Consider the following 17,394-nt stretch of genomic DNA (forward strand, 5'->3'; position numbering starts at 1 on the left):
CAAACCCTGCGGCAGACGGCCTCTGGCCCGCCGCTGAACTCCGCTCTGCGCCGAGCGCATATAAATGAATGGGTAAAGCCTGATTTATGGTTCTGCGTTAAATCGACGCAGAGCCTACGCCGTACCCTACGCCGTAGGCTCTGCGTTGGTGTAACGCGGAACCATAAATCAACCTAAAGCCGACGGCTGCGGTCTGCGCTGCGCTGAAAGGGGCGTGTTGTTTATCCCGGGGTGCGGAAGAATGCAAATGCATGGCATTTGTTATCAGCTTTGAAACGGTACAGACGTTTGCCTTGTGAACACAAATGCCACAGACGAGAAACGGAACAACTGTATCGATTTAGCCCCTGAATCGGAACAAAACAAACGGGCCACAGGTGTGAAAGCACCCTAAAACTAAAGCCGAGTCGCCGAGATCGTTAGGACACTATTCACAATGTGAACACTATTCATCTGCGTTCAACATTTCTGTCTAACGGCTGTTTGTTGGTTTGAAATCGTATCAGTGCTTTGTGAAACCTTCATCAGTGCACTTTGATCATAGCTCCAAGGAACAACAAATGGGGTCTCTCTACGTAGCCGTGGAGGAGGCTCAGTGTAGTCTTTCATGCCTTTTAAACACTTTACTTTTGTTCAATAAATAAAAACAGTCTAATATGCCATGTGTTTTCCTTCGTCTGAGGAGGCGTTCCCCTAGTTTTAGGACCTTGCAGGAACCAGGATCTTGTTTTATTTTATATTTCCTTATATTATATTACCTCGAATTGGAAAAAATGCTTTTATTACACATTTATGCATGTTTTATTTTCTCTTTACAGCTACATTGTAGGTATTGATTCTCTTAGCCAGTTCAAGGAGAGAGTTAGAGGACATTTTACACTGAACTTGGTGAAAAAAACAGAGTTGGTGGATATTTTTGCGCCTGTAGAACGGAGAGGTTTGAAGGCCTGGAAGACTGTGATGAAGCCCAGTCCAGCCATACGTTGCTTTTTTATTATTGTGCTGCAGTCCTGTTTAATTTTTGAATAATATACATTTGACTAAACACCAGCAGATGATTATTCTCTCTTTTCTGGAATGGGCTATATGACTGCTGATTAGATTTAGCTTCTTTGTAGAAAGCAAAAGAGTTTGGACTTCTCTCTTTCAAGGTATCTCGGAGGCAGCATAATTTGAAGTTGTTAGCGGAGGTCATGGATGGATCTCACCCCCTAACTGGTGGTGTCTTCCTGAATCTGGTTCTGCCAGAGGTTTCTTCCTGTTCATGGGGAGTTTTTCCTTCCCACAGTCGCCGGGTGCTCGCTCAGCTTTGGTGCAACATTGTTGCGCCACACAGCAGAGGGCGCTGTTTCAGTTATCAAGAGAGTTATTAATAATTGTCCTTCAACAATTATTAATAATTAATAAAGTAGATTATTTATCAAAATGACTTTATCAAAACGGGGCCCCACCTGACGATCAGGAAAATGATAACTTTAACAGCAGAATCAGTCTCAAAGTATGGATTATTCTACAGAATAATAGTGAAGGAGGCTACGAGTTTGGCACGGACCCCGGCAAACCAGCAATTGTAACAAAATATGTGCAAAACAAATACAAACAACTTCTCTCATTTAAATCAATCAGAATTTATTTACATTAGGTGTGAAGCAGGTGAAAAAAGACACCTTGGATAAATTCCAATGGCTCACTACATAGAAAAACACAAAACACTAACTATAAAGAAAAAGAACAATAAAACGTTAATTACATAAAGGAAAAACAATTAATCATGTAATGCAAATCTTCCGATCATCCGCGTGTGTCTCAAAACAGCGTCCCGCCACGTGAAACAAAAGGGAAATGGCGGACACAGTGTTTAACCCACAAATAACTGGCAAAACGCCGCCACGCGGGTCTAACATAAGTGGGGACAACTCGTGGTCTAATTACTAACGTGTCCGTGTGTTTAGTAAAGGGAGGGGAAACAAAGGACCTCAAAAAAATAGACAAACAAACAGCACTGTTGGTAGATCGCGCCAGCAGCTCTGTACTGTAATATTCATACAAAGTTGCATTAAACACAATTTAACTTTAAACCGCTCTAAATTAACTGACTAATTGCCCAACACAGCCTCACTTCCCCCTGGAACCTGGATCTGGAAGGGCCGCGGTGTCCTGAAGGCGTTGGGAGAGCCCTCGGCTCGGTTCGGCTCTATCAGGCGGTGATCCCACAGCTGATCGCTCCTACCTCTCGGTCCCTCTTCTACCTCTTCTGCCTCTAACTCTGAAATAGAAAGACGGTTGTGCAGCGTGCAACAGCCGGGCGACCTCCTCTGATCACGGAGCCTCTCACGCGGCCTCAAGGCGTGCGGGTCGGTCCACTATAAGAGAGTGCAGCTCCCGTTTCATCACGAGGCGCGTGAGCGTCACGGATCCAGGAGGATCGAGGGAAGGAGACCGTGGTCCTGATGGGCTGGTGTGTGAAGAGAAGTGATGGCAGCGAGAAGAGAGAGATTTTCGGGGTCCCATCGCTCTTAAGCGCCGGGCTGCGGTGACGTCATCAATGTCCGCCGGAAGATCGCCGTTTCCTGGACGCGTGCCGTTTCAGGCTCCGCCCTTTGTTCACACCTACAAGCCCGCTGGGCTTTGTAGTCTTTTCTTTGCGGCCATTTTAGGTGAACTCGGAGCTGGTTCCCAGGCTGAGGATTCAGACAGCTTTAAAGTCGTTTTTTTCACCTAATCACAAATGTTCACAAAAGTTTCATAATCACAGTGGCCCAACAACATGTTGGTTTCCTCAGCAAACCCATAATTATTGATGCTTTCTGTCTTGGTCAGAGGTCACGCGCTGCGGCAGGGGTCCTCATGGCGGGGGTCTCGCGGCGTGGTGGCCTTGCTGCTGGTTGCCGTGTGTGCCGGCGCGGTGGCCACGTGGCTGTACGTGTCGTCCCTGGACGATGACATCACAGAAACTCTGGTCAGCCACTGGGAGTCGGTGTCCCCACAGCCCAGAGTTTACAGCTTCCTGTGCTCGGAGGACTACCAGAACTACAAACGATATCCAGGTGAGGCTCCGGGGCTTGAAATGCTCAAAATGGTAAGAGAACTAACCTGTGGGATGAATAATTCATTACTCAAACAATATTGATTATTGGTTTTCTATTGTCAGAATAAAAGAAAAAAAATAGCTTTAACAAAGTATTTAGAAGCAGTTGATAAATAAAAAACAAGATCAAATCAGTTTAATAGGTGGAATAGTTTTACTGTGATACAGTGCATATTTAATCCACAGGATAGCGCTACAGCACAGATAAACACAAGAAGTCATGGTTTTAAAAAAGCTTTGAGCCGGCTTCCTCTGAATAGATCTCACAAACACCAGAATATGGACCTGAGGGATAAAACGTTTTTCTTTCACTCATTACCCGGAAATGGAGGAGCATTCTGGTTCCTTGGATGCACCCAAGTGCAGTTATTATTGTCCACAAAGCCTCCCTCCGGTACCCGCGTATTTCATACGACAGAGATTTAACAGCAGATTGCCTTGAGTGGTGCCTGTCAGAGAAAGAAGTGCGGTAATTGAGTTTCAGCATCGGTTACTCTACTAAAGTGATTAGGGATTCCCGCTTGTGATTCGGCCCCTTTAACGATTGATCTCTGATGTAATGATGATCCCTTTTGCCTCCAGTGCCTTTACTTTTAACTTTATCAACTCATTAAATATACAAGGTATACTGGACAGACAGGTCTAAAGTTAGTTCATCTTTGAAGCTATATATTCAGTATAATTTAAGTCGCCCTTAACTTAACTTTTATCAGTGAAACATTTTGCCAGAGATGGTTAATATATGAAGGAGTTATCCATCCATTATCTGTACTCTCTTGTTTGGTGTCGCAGGGATCTGCTGGAGGCTTTTCCATCTCAGGGCCACACGTATACAGACAAACAACCATGCATTCTCATAATCTCCCCTGTTGGGATTTAAACCAGGAACCCTCTCAGTGTGAGGCAACGGTGCTAATCAACAAGCCACAGTTAAAGCCACTCTATGTAGTTACACCACATCTGACCACATTCAATTCAATTCAATAACATTTTATTTGTATAGCGTCTAATACAACAAAAGTTGTCTCTAGGCACTTTCTAGAGACCCAGAAAATGAAGTTCTGTTGTGAAGAAATAAAGTTAAAACCTTTGTTTTTGTTTAACAGAATGTCATTTCAAGATGATTTAATGCAAGTTTTCATATTTGTGATAACGTTATATGTTTTTAGATTTCTTTTCATTTCTATCAAACTTTATATGTAATGTGGCGAACACACAAAAGGCTGAAGGCCATCAAAAAACGTATTGTATAAAGTAATGGTTACACAAATTTAAGTGAGAGAATACACAGTCCATTTCTCAGTGGTTTTAATGTTAAGGGTGTTTATTTTTATTCCAAATTAAAGTGTGGACGTTTTTAAATGCATGTTTGCATGTTAGCTGAGCTGTGATGTCGAGTACGCTGACGATCCAACGGCGGAAAGACAGACATGCGTCCTTGCGTCCTCCAAAGTACACTCTCCTGAGTTGTAGTTTCCAAGTACAAACTATGCAGACTTGAAATTAAAGGAGCTGTATGTAAGAGCAATAATAAAACGAATCATAAAATGGCCCCGATATGTCAACAGACATTTAAAATCATGTTCATTTCAAATACTTATGTCACTCAGTACGTGCACATGCAGCGATTCAAACTGGTTGGAGATCATTTGCACACATCGTACTGACTTTTAAACTGCATGTGAACACCTTAAGTCAGTCAAGTAATCTGATCAGACTGGATTCATCAACCCGCTTGGAGCACCTAGATAAGCCAGTCGCAACCGCCTTGTTAATGCCATGTGTACGGAGACATGGATATTACAGTCTGCGCATGCTCGAGAATTTCCCCCGGGTGGGGTTTTCCCCCGGGGGAGGGGATTCACCCGGAAGTGAAAGGAGACGACGCAACGCTGCTCAGTAGTAGCTCCCTGGGGTGTCGTGTGACTGCTTCAGGGGTGTCGTCAAAATATTTCCTATTCTGACATTTCATATATAAATACTGTATTTTCGCGACCATACGGGCGCCGTGTGAAAAGGCATAGCCTCAGTCTTATGTGTCATATTTCTGTATTTAAAACACACACGGCGCACCGACCGAAACGGCACACACACAAGAACACACACACACACACACAAGCACAGGAGTGTGCGTATTTAAAAATACAGCGGGAGCAAAACTTTGTTTGATTGTAGGCTACTTTATTTCAGTTTTTACATTAATCAAACCCATTAAGTCTCATCCTCTGTTTCTGCATTAAAGAGCTCCGCTAAATCAGCTGTGCCAGTCCGAATTCCTCGCTGTCAGAGTCACGTTCCGTGCCGTGCGGTGCCTCGGAAATGCACGCTTCTGCAAAAGCTCGCAAAATAATCCCAGCAGACACGTTAGCCCACGCATCAACAATCAATCTGCAAACTGTGGCATAAAAAAAAACAAAATACGCCGTACCCTACGCCGTAGGCTGCGTCTATTTAACGCGGACTAATGCCGCGTTCCATTTATCCTCGGAAGTGGGGATTTCCCAGTCCCCAGTCGGAATTTTCAACTGGAACGCCCCTCAAAGTGGGGTTTCCCACTGGGAAAGTGGGAGAGTCTTCACCACCCCCGAGTTACCATTCCAAGATGGCTGCCATTCCCAGTTCCCACTTCCGATTTCCGAGGTAAATGGAACGCGGCATAAACTCCGGAGCCGGAGTAGACAGAAATCTCTAAATTTCGGAGCAAATTTCTTAACAGGCGTAGCTACAACTGTTAGATTTCATCTATTAAACCAACATCTTCCTAAATGATTTATTTCAGCCGGCGTGATTCTCAACAGAGCAGCGTCCCAGAGAGAGTTTCTCTCCCGGGGCTGACGGAGCAGCTTGAGCCGGCGGACACGTCTGTTCTCGGGCTGTGAGCTGAGGTTGCTCCCCGGGGGCGGCGGCTCTTCTCATCTCCGAAAACATCGGGTCAAATTTCTTAACAGGCGTTATTTGGATAAACTGAGCCCCGGTTGCGGATCTTAAGGTTACCTTTATACCTGAAAAAATATTAAAACTTAATAAAGTGCCATATTAACAGCGCTACAGCTGAAATTAAAACAGCTTTTGGCTCTCTGCTTCCTGATCAGGTTAGGGATGAAAACGAGGGGGAGTAGGAGAAATGGGACAGGCACCTGGGCCAAGTGCCCTAGATCTCAAGTGCCTTAAAATCTCCCCCTTCTTTTTTAGGGGTTAGGGAAGAAAAGAAGTGCGAGTGGAGAAAAGAAGGGCGAGTGAAGGAGAATTGGGATTGGCCCTTAGAATGCACTTTTTCCTTTCTCGTTGTTAAGCGGAGGTCAACCGGAAGTGGCTCTTTGTTGAAATGGTTACCATGGTTACCTCGGGTACAGCGCCACCTAGCGTCACGGAGTCAGCCATGCTCTGGTTACAGTGGTTTATTCAATCTGATTCAGTCTGATCTCAGAACAGCATGTGTAATCAGACAAGTTGATCCAATCTTCTGCATGTCATTATCTGATCAGATCTCCAACCACCTTGAATCGCTGCATGTGCACGTACTGAGTGACGACATGTATGTACACGGCGCTCAACAATATTTTGAAAGTGACTGCAGTACCAGTTTTGGCCATTTCTTACAGACGGCTCCTTTAAGAACTTTCTCGTTATATGCTGCCACCATGTGGCCAGAAGTGGTGTAGCAACACAGTCGCTTTTTTTTTGCTTCTTTGAATCTTTAGTGAAATGCAGGGAAACCAGTTCTGAACTCATCCTTACCAGGGCTGCTTAGATTTCCAACCCATATCTCTAATATCTAAAGAAAGTACAGCTGAAGCTCTGAGTCTTGAACTCTACCTGTCAGGAAGCTGCAGAGAGGCCCTGAATTTTGTGGCATTCACATGCAATAAAAGGCTTGTGTTGTGTTTCTTTACTGGTACTTAAAGTGTCTGCTGCAGGGCTTAGAGGATATTGCACCAACATGCTGTACTTATGTAGTAAAACCCTGCCCTGCATGTGTGTCTCTGCCAGGATGTACCCCTCAGGAGTGTGGCCGTGCCGTCACAGACGCCGTGGTGACGAGGGAGGAGGCTCAGGTCCTCAGGAGGTAGACGTGCAGCGCATCTCAGCTCTTTACTTGTTCTATTCTTCATCTTCTCTCCACTCATGTGTCCTTTTGTTTCCGGCGTGCAGGCTGGCTGAGAGGGGGCTGGCGTTGGCGGGGTCAGAGGGAGGAGTGAGTATATTGCTTAATGAAATGAATAACCCAACCACGAAGCAAAGACAAGCAAGGCTGCCTTCGGGGACCGAATTTTCCATACATAGAGCTAAATTGGCTGTTTTGCATGATTCGTACCTCTTGAAAAGTAACTGTCCTCTCAGACCTTTCCTTGATTAACGTGAGCATAATTGGAGGGTTAAAACTTTCCTGGAACATTGAGGTAATTCCCTGCAGAGCTGCAGTCTGTGTGGTGCATCCAAGAACAGCTCGTAATCCCAGACCGGGCACTGGAAAGCCTCGTCCTGATGAGGCCTGTTATCAGAAAATGAAAATGAAATTGTCAGAAGGGAAGAGGACGGATCAGAGGAATAAAGGTATTTCTAGCTAAAAGATTTAAGCGAAGCCAGCGGCCAATTCTTTTTTTAAAACGCACTGTTCTTTTCCTACAAATAACTGAATTATGCTGGCGAGTTAAGGAAAAGGCTGGAAAATAGACTTGTTGGAGACTTCAAATCCCACTGAAAGACCAGAACCAACTTCTACAGAATCTCCTTTCTAAACTTGTAGCTCAATTTTTTGCCCAAATGTGACTTATATTGGATTTTTTAATGACGGTCTGAACTGCGCTAATCCGACCCAGACCACTTTTATACGTGGTCTGAGTGTGACGTCTCATACCTGCACAGATGCAGAAGCCACAGCTGCACAAAAGGCCATCCGTAACATCTGTGCTCTGCTCTTTCTGAATCCCGTCTTTCTTTCATCGTTTGGGCATCATTTTCTTTGAGTTATTGCAATTTTCAAACACAAACATGTGAAGCATCCACACTTATTTCTGTAAACGCAGCGGACTACGTGACGTTGTGTTTTCCTCTCTGCACGCTTTCTTCCTTTCATTTATTTCTGTTCTTCCTTCCGTCTTTCATTCATTCATTTATCCCTTGCTTTCTCCCGGGATTCATTTCCTCCCGTCCTACCCTCAGTCTTCCTTCTCTGCTTTCCTCTTCTTTCTTCCCTCTTTACTTCATTTCTGTCCATCTTCTTTTTCATTTCTTTCTTTCTTTCTTTCTTTCTTTCTTTCTTTCTTTCTTTCTTTCTTTCTTTCTTTCTTTCTTTCTTTCTTTCTTTCTTTCTTTCTTTCTTTCTTTCTTTCTTTCTTTCTTTCTTTCTTTCTTTCTTTCTTTCTATGCATCCTTCCTTCCTTTTGCATTTCCCAATCCAACATTTCCATTGAGGCTTTCATGGAAGTCTTTCCTGCTTTTTATCATTTATTTAGTCATTTATTGCTTCTCTCCATCATGTGACATGAGCGTGTGTGACTGGCGTCCACGGAGATGTGATGGGGGTGATATCGGGGTAAAAATCAAAACCAACATCTTTTTTTACCAAAGACTTCCAGATCTCGCACATTCCTTGACTTGTAATAAGAAAGAAATGTAGAATTTGTCCTTTCGTTCCTCTTCCAGCGCGTTTTTTGCAGCGAACACAAGCACGTCCTCCCAGCTCCGGTTCGTCCAGTAGGAAGAATGGCTGGTTTTGTTTGAGGTCTTCAGATCTCAGTCTGTTTTCCAGGAACCTTTCATCTGCTCGGCCCACGGTTGTTGAGATTGGCCTCGCGGTGGATAAACTGTTGCTGGCTGGAGCCGAGGATGTTTTTCTGCTGGAGTTTTCCCAAAATAGCTTTGGGCTAAAACCGTTCTTTCAATAATATGCCGATACACGTTGCGGTCCTAGAGAAGCCAAACTTCACCATCACACACCTCCGACCTCATAGGTTTTATAGTTGTTGGAGTGAGTCTGTTTGGTTTTACCCAGCTTCCTTTGCAGCAGACAGTTATGTGTCACTGTTGCTCCGCATCGCTGCCATGATACGCTGCTGCCGATCAGCCGTGACCGACGCATCTGCTGGTCTGGTCCCAGTGCAGCTCTGAGGCCACTAGATGACAGAGATGCTTATGAGGCCAACATTCTTTCAGAACAGCCTGGAAAAGCACAAATGACGTTATGTTTCAGCCTTTTCTTGTTTTATAGATGACGTATTATGATGAAAATGACTTCTTCCGTGCTTGAGAGCGTTTATTTGGGCGCCTGAGGTGGTAAACAATGGAAAAACAGCTTTGTTCGAGGTGGCCTACGTCTGAAAATGTCTTCAGTAAGATGAAGGGTTCGGTGACATCAGACCACGATCAGGGTAAACTCACGAGTACTTAACACAGCCGCACGTAAAAAAAAACAAACGAATAACAATCCCTTTAGACCTGTTAAGGCTGTAATTAAAAGAGCATAAACTTTGGGAAGTCTTGATGGAACATTTAGACGTTGTGTCAGTGTGAAAGAGCAAAAGCCAAAGAAGTTTAGTTTAGCTTTTGATAAAGGGATAATCGTTCACCCTTAGAGCTTATGGTTTCATGCTGGAACCGCTTTATCGCTGACATTGCGAATAAGAGACGACTCCTTATATACCCGTCATGAAAGGCAGTGTGTTATCTAGGTAAAGTATCAGTAATTGTGCCAAACTCCAAAAATAGACGGTTTTTCTCTTATTTTTGTTCATAAATATGACCTTTGCACTTTGACGTCAGTAAGTTAAATTGATTTAATAAGCGCTACTACTGGTACTTTTCGTATACTTGAAAAAAGGAGAAAATCAGATTACTTAAGTCGGCTAAAAACAAGAATATAGAAGAGTAGATTGCACATTCTTATAGCCTCTATATGTTTTAACATAGTTATGGAGATAAAAGCAGTCTAAACGCTCTGAGTTTATGGGTTCACTCACACAGCTGCAGCATTTGAAAAACACGACCACATCTGGAGTATCTGTTAGGATCTGTTAGGATCTGATAATGTACAGTAATAGTTTGACCACTTAGGAATGTCTGCTATCCATCAGTAGCAGTAAAACATAACTCCTTGTTCACCTTATAAGAAAAGAAAAACCAAGCACCACCTGATAACCTGATAATTCTCGTGCTGGAACAGCCGCCCCATGTATGGAGGTTACAGTCCTGACGCGGGTCAGAGGTCAGAGTCCCTCTGCTGCCCGCGTTTCCTCCCTTTCTCTGATCCCATTCCCAACTTTAGATAAAAGCCACTGGAGGTACAAAATCTTAAAATGGAAAAACTAAACAAAACGGCACCTCCAGGCAGGAAATGCAAATGTTGCGCTCCATCGTTCTTCTTCCCTGCAGTGCAGCTTCTGGGCAGTAGAGGGCAGACTGGTACAGTAGCCTGCACCCCGTTGAAAGAGGCACATAAAATAAATGCTCTAATGCTCTCTGTCCCCGTCAGGCCTAATTGGTGCTCAGCCAACAAAGGAGCTGTTTACAGAGGGTTAAGACATTTAAGTGAGCCAAGTGGAAGCAGCTGAGGGACCTCTTGAGAAAATGACGTGGTTTCTGCACAGTGTCCCAAAGGGGTTCGACAAGCAAAAACAAGTAAAGGACAGAGGCAGAAGGGCACCAAAAGCCTCCAGAGGAATCAGCGCTGAACTTTGAAGGAATCACTGTGCTCCAACAGCCGGCAGATATTAGTCGTAGTAATTTCAGTTTCTCTGTTTTGTTTTTTTTTCTTTGACCGCTGCAGGCCTCCATACTAGACCTCCACTCAGGAGCGCTGTCCATGGGGAAGCAGTTTGTGAACATATACAGGTAGGAAACCCCGGCGTCTGCTATGGCTGTGTTTACCAGCGTCAGTCATCACTCTTATGGCGCTTTTCCACTAGAACCTACTCAGCTCGGCCTAGTTTCTTTTCCATAACAATTCAGCTCCTGGAGCAGATGTGCATGTAGGAGGGTTGGAGTGAAGCTGCTGTGTATTTGATTGTGTGATCTAAACGAAGAAGACAACAACACTAAAGATGTAGAACCTGGAGGACATGATAAATGTGCTGCTGGGTCTGTGGCTTGTGTTCGATATCAAGTTAAAAAATGGGAGTGAGAGAAGCTTCAATTGGTGACGCTTTTTAATGTTTTTAGTTTGTCTCGGCGCTGCTGAAAAGTCCGTTGGTAGCAGCGAGCAGCTATGAAGTGACAGAGCTCCTGGTAGATCTGGTCGTTCCTTATCACTCGTCTACATCCCTTTTTAATTCTCTCCTCAGCCACCAGGTTTATGAACATCTGCACCTCAGAGTTGGATCATTAAACAGACTTTTGCGCTGCCATTGCTGGTTGAATAAAATGAACAAGAAGCCGCTGCCAGAGTCGCTCTTTCTCTGATGTCACATCCTGACTCAGACGTCTGACTCCAACCCCCTGACCAATCGGTGGCCTGTAGTGTGATGACGTCAGATACAGCCGACTCAGCCGCTTAGAACCTCAGCAGAGTAGTTACAGAAAAGTATCTACTCTGCACGTTAGACCCCTAGTGGGAAAGAACCAAATTGAGTGGAGGAGAGCTGAGTAGGTGCTAGTGGAAAAGTGCCATTACTGAGGCTGGTTTGTGTGAGCCGTCGTCCCCAGATCCAGTGACCCGTGGCAGCCTCGCTCATCCCCTCTGGCAGGAGCTGGTTTCACATCTCACATCATCCGCTCCCTGGGACCCTCCTCCTTTCATTCACCCCCCTCCCCTCGGCTCTCCCTCTTCCCGTTGAGCAGGTGTCCGACCCCGGACCGCCAGAGCCCATCTGGCTGATTGTGTTCCCTCACCGCCATCCAGCCCGTCACTTCACCTCCCGCCACACCGGGGATTTCATCACTTCACCTGTAGCAGTCTATTGCTTGTGAACGCTGGGGCGGCTCGCCCCGCGTGGGCAGCGGTGCATTATGCTGTGCTGCCAGACATTAATTACTACTCACAAAACTAATTGTTTCTCCTCTCTGTCCCCCCCCCCCTTCTGCTTTGTCTGTGTGGCGACTGCGTGTCTGCGATTGTGATTGCAGGTATTTTGGGGACCAGCTCAGGGATGTGTTCACACAGGAGGATTTCGATCTTTACAGGTGAAGAAGAGAGCTTAATTGAAAATCAGCCGTGCATTCATCGTGCATTATTCAAACTTTGCTCCAAAATTCACTCAAATGATTGAACACAAAGTAATCAGACACAGCTTCTTGTTGAAATGCATCCTCTCTCATTCAGAATCAATGACTTGTAACGTATGTCACACTAACCTCTGAGATTAGTAAATATCACCTGTATCAAAGGACAAAGCACTGGATCTCGTCCCAACCGATCCAATACTGAAAGTGCTGCTGTGACATCAGAACCCGAGAAAGTGTCGCCCTCATAAATCAAGCTGCTCGAAACAGTGACGTCGGCGTTCAGCCTGACTCATCCTGTCCATTTCTCCCGGTCAGAGATGTCCGCGGGCGAATCCAGGCAGCCATCGCCGAGACGTTTGGCCTGGACCCGACTCTGATGTACCTCACGAAACCTACCTTCTTCTCCAGAATCAACAGCACCGAGGCCAGGACCCAGCACGACGAGTACTGGCACGCACACATTGATAAGGTAAGAGAAAACAAAAGAAAAACAGTTGCTGCCTGTCGGGCCTCAGGGGGAGAGTCATCCACAGGTGGACCGGTCTTCCCTAATCCACGGTCCTGAACCAGATCATGGGTACGAGAGGCTGCAACAAGTTTCCTCCTCCGGCGTTGCTTAGCGATAGGGAGAAAAGAACTCAGAGTAAAGTCACAGCTCCCTCACATCTAAAGGAACCGGATGAGGCGGTTTGGGGATCTGGTCGGTGTGCCCCCTGGACTCGTCCCGGGGGACGTGTTTCGGGCATGTCTAACCGAGAAGAAGTCCCAAGGCAGATCCAGGACTCCCTGGAGCCACTTTTATCTCTTGGCTGGCTTATGAATAGTTTGTATTCCATTGGAAGGGTGAGAGGAGGTGGAAAAGGAGGTCTTGCCCCCCCTGCTGAGATTCCTGCCCCCCAACTCGGATAAGCAGAGATGAGAATCAAAGACCGAGTTAACTGGAAGCAAACATTTTTATCCGTGCGTCATAAATGACAGAGGGTAAGATGAAATGTGTTCCCATCTCATCAGCTGGAGGCTTGATTTGCTTCCTGGGGGTCCTCACCTCTTTCCATGAGCTTGGGCAGAGATCCCAGACCTTTCTCTCCCGCTCAGCCCCAGTTCTGCTGGGAGGGATGGCCTAAGTTTTTACAAACCACGTAAAGGTACACAATCTCTCTAGTTCATCCCGGGTCCTCCAATGAGACATCAGATGAAACATGTGCTGAACCCGTCCCTGTGGGTGATGCCTCTTGACTGGATGCTGATGGCATCTCTCATCAGTAGAGGAGCAGGTCAGGTTCAGGTTCAGGTTCAGGTTACTTTATTGATACCCAAGGGTAAACTGGTTTTGCAGTCGAGAGTTAAACAAGCAGCAGAAAACAGACAATCAGTTCAGGAACAAGACATTTAAGAAGACCACATACACATAAAACAAGAGACAGCTTCGGCTCGACAGAAAGTGCTGCAGTTCATGAAATAAATATAAGAAATAAAAGACATGAGGCTAAAAAAGAATTAAAACACCAAGAGCAATATTTCCTCCAAGTTAGTCCAATGGATAAGAGCAATAAGATAAAAACATTGTAAAATACATCGTGCTCCGAAAAGTGACTTGTGCAACTTTTGTGCAAACTACAGCTTGTTCACCAGTGTTACTGCAGCTGGAACAAAGCTGTTTTTATAACGTTTTGTTTTACAAAATGGGACTGACAACCTCCGTCCAGAGGGGAGAAACTGAAATTCACTGTGCAAAGGGTGTAAACTATCATTTAAAATGGTGGTGGCTATCCGCTGTAACTGCCTGGTGTAGAGGGAAGAAAGGTTCAGCTGTGGCTCACCTATCAGCTTACTTGACCATTTCACAATTTGATTCAATGCGTTCTTGTTTTTAATAGAAATGCTTCCAAACCATGACACCGAAGAAAAAGATAAAATAGACTCAATAAAGGCACGATAAAAAAGAATCATCATGGTTCATGGAGCAGTGACTGTAATCTGAGTAGCATCCCGAGGGTTAACCATTTGAAAAAAAGCTCATTTTGGTGTCTTGCATTCAGGATCTCAGTCTTTCAGACACCGTCCAGAGTTCAAGACCGCTGGAGAAAGCTGGACCAGTAAATCCAGAGCTTGACTTTTCCGCTCTGTACCACGGTGAATTTAGTTGCTGAGGAGCTTTTAGCCATTAGATCTCAGACTAGACGAGCAGCCGAGTCATCCCGTTGACCTGTACTGAACCAGAAAAGGAAGATCACCATAAAATCATACATATAACCAGTATGTAATAAAAACAGAAGCTGTCTGTTTGAGTACCGACAGATGTCCGTATGTGGCGTTTAGATGTTGCAGCGTAAAGACACGGCGATGTTTCCAGGCCAGCTGGAGAGTTATAACCTCTCTGGCAGGTCCTCACTCTGCTGATGGGACATGATTGAAGCACTTCCTCTGAAGGACACCTGGCTGGCATCCAGGCCAGATGCCCAAACCACCTTAAGCGTCTCCTCTCCATGCTATAGGAGCTGCTTTTCGAAGTTGCACCTGTGGTGTTTGAAACAGAGTTTGTTCTTTAATCTGTGTTTCTCTTTACACTGCAACCATTCTCAGGATGCATATGCTGAATGTTGTCTCGGACAATGTTTTTAAACTGTAGACATGGGCGTATTATTTATCTGTCCCTGTATTGATCTATTGTCCCCGCTTGCAAAATGGGAAAATATGAAATGAGGCGAAAGCAGACGACACAAATCATCTTTACTGGTGGTTCCTTTTTTCATCTGTGTTTGTTTGCTTTGCCTTCATTTATTGTGTTGTCTAATATATCACATTGGTTTTATAGCCATATCAATATCTGCCTCCTCATCCTCTCCCGCCGGCCCTCGACAGCAGGAAAAATCGAATCAGAAAAGAGCCACTCTGCTCCCCCATCTGTCTCGGCCACCGTTTTAGGGCTAATTGGCTAACCCAACCCTCATTTACATGTAAATGGTCTCTGAAGTCTTCGCCGGTGGATTTTCTTGCCATCGATCATACAGCTGATACGGTGTCACCGCAGCAGTCCAAGTGTGACGGCGAGGACGGCGTTGTCTCACGCATGCGAGGCGCGGACACAGCTTTATAATGAAACACAATTACTGGTGCAGGCACAGCGGCCACGTGTGGCATCTCCTGACTTGTCTTTCCGTGGAAATAAAAGTAAACAACAGCCGACTATTTCAGCTTGACTCTACTGTTCCTTTTGACAAACACAATCTACAATCTTCCCTAAAGCAATGTGTTACTTTTTTCACTGTGCTGTAATTTACTTAAAAAATAAGGCAAAAAAAATCAATAAATAAAGGCGCATGTCCATGTGTGGTTTCATCTGTCCCACATGGTTGTGGAGGAGTTTTGGTCTATCCTTCTTGATGACGTTTATTCCCTTTATTTAGATGTTTTAAGGCATTTATTTGTGCTCAACTCTGACGGTCCTGACACCGTATTTCCGTTGAGGTCTGGACTCTGACTAAGGATGGAGAGACGGATGGTTTTATACAACACACACAACACAGGCCTCAGTTAGGATGTTTAATATCAACATTTATGATAATACAGTTAGAAAAAGACTGCAGCTGTATGAATTGTTCAGGAAAGTTGCTGAGACAATCAATCAATCAATCAAATTTTATTTATATAGCACCTTTCGTCCAAGTACATGAAATACAAGGTGCTTTGACATTTTGATTGAAAAATAAGCATAATAAACAAATAAAAACTGGGAGACCAAAAAGATAAAAACTGGGAGACCAATGCACCCTGACATACAATATAAAATATATAAAATGTATAAAAAGATAAAGGTTCAAGGATTAAGGCTAAAAAAAAAATAAAAATAATCAGTCCACAACAATAAAAATAGTAAAAACATTATAAGAGGTAGATAAATAAATAAAACAGATACCTTTAAAAAAATTTAAACGGAATAAAACTAAAACTATAAAATGTGATGCTACATTGAGGCTTTTTTGTTTCCTAAATAGGACAGTACGGTGTAGATTTATACAGTTGTATTTGAACAAACCACAAGACATTTGCACAAATGGACAGACGAGGCCAAGATGGGGATGCTTGGCCATAATATGAAAACAAAATACAGCGTAAAAAGAAAAGCAAACAACAAAAAGAAGGAGTTGCAGTAGATCAGTCTGGACCTCAGTCAGAAATCTGTAAACGCTTCCACATCTAATGTTTCATCTTGAACTTTATTGTATTCACGGATGTAGAGCCTGAGACACAAAGGAGTCTGTACTTTCTTCTTTAACGGCCGTGATTGCTGAAGACGTCGCTGTTCAACAACAACACAACACATTTCATCCGACCCAAAAGCCTGGAAGTCACCGACATGAAGGAACCTGCTTTTGCATGATTCACCGATGGAAGCAGAACAACATGAAATGGCAAACACCTGTGTCGATGTTCCTCATCTCTGCTCACAACACACTGGAATGCGCCGTGGATGGTGGCGGTTTGAGGTCGTTTCAGGGCTTCCTGAAAGTCTCTGCAGAGCACTTTGTTTTCTTCTTTGAGGAATAACCACGTAAGAGTCGAGGGGGGGACTCAGAAACGACGGAGTCGGAGTCTTTGGGAAGTCTCAGCTGAATTCTTTGATGTGTCATGGAGGCAGCGTGCTGTTCTCCTGTACCGGGGGCTCTGGTTGGCCCGAGCGGCTCTCATTAGTGCTCTAAACAGACCGCCGCTCGCTTTAGATAACTGAAGATGAATTTGTTTTTGATCCGGTAGCGCGGCAGTTAATGGTCCATTCCTTCTCAGTAACCGTAACAAGTCCTTAATTGCCTTTAGTTCATTAATCCCAGAGGTTTGTCGAGAAAGTAAATAAAGCCTTACACTTTGGAGTTGTCGTCCCTCACACTGCACATCCACGTCTCAGGGGACGGACACTCTTCTGATTTCATTAACTGAAGCTTTCAAGCAGGACGACACCGTTTTCTGCTCCTTCCAGGACTGTTTATGTACATTTTTCTCATGGAAATCAGAGGAAGGCGGTGGATGCTGGCGTTGTTTTACAGCTTTAGTGATTAACTATTTCTGGAGGGCGCCGTTTAAAGTGATCTTAAATCGATTTACCTGCAATTATTTCTGTTGCGTCGGCTGGTTTAACACATGGAATCTTA

General features: G+C 44.6%; 1 protein-coding gene across 1 annotated transcript in view; it reads left to right on the forward strand.

Annotated features, from left to right (window-relative positions):
- The window catches only part of uts2r2 (urotensin-2 receptor 2), a 30,623-nt gene that overhangs the window by 1,848 nt on the left and 11,381 nt on the right, over positions 1-17,394 (forward strand). Inside the window, exons 2-7 of the mRNA XM_061707759.1 lie at positions 2,821-3,047; positions 7,079-7,154; positions 7,241-7,283; positions 10,854-10,918; positions 12,149-12,205; positions 12,563-12,716. Of these exons, the coding sequence (XP_061563743.1) occupies positions 2,821-3,047; positions 7,079-7,154; positions 7,241-7,283; positions 10,854-10,918; positions 12,149-12,205; positions 12,563-12,716 (622 nt within the window). The remainder of the gene's footprint in view (positions 1-2,820; positions 3,048-7,078; positions 7,155-7,240; positions 7,284-10,853; positions 10,919-12,148; positions 12,206-12,562; positions 12,717-17,394) is intronic.

This window comes from Cololabis saira, chromosome 19 (assembly GCF_033807715.1).
Source record: "Cololabis saira isolate AMF1-May2022 chromosome 19, fColSai1.1, whole genome shotgun sequence".
Taxonomy (NCBI): domain Eukaryota; kingdom Metazoa; phylum Chordata; class Actinopteri; order Beloniformes; family Belonidae; genus Cololabis; species Cololabis saira.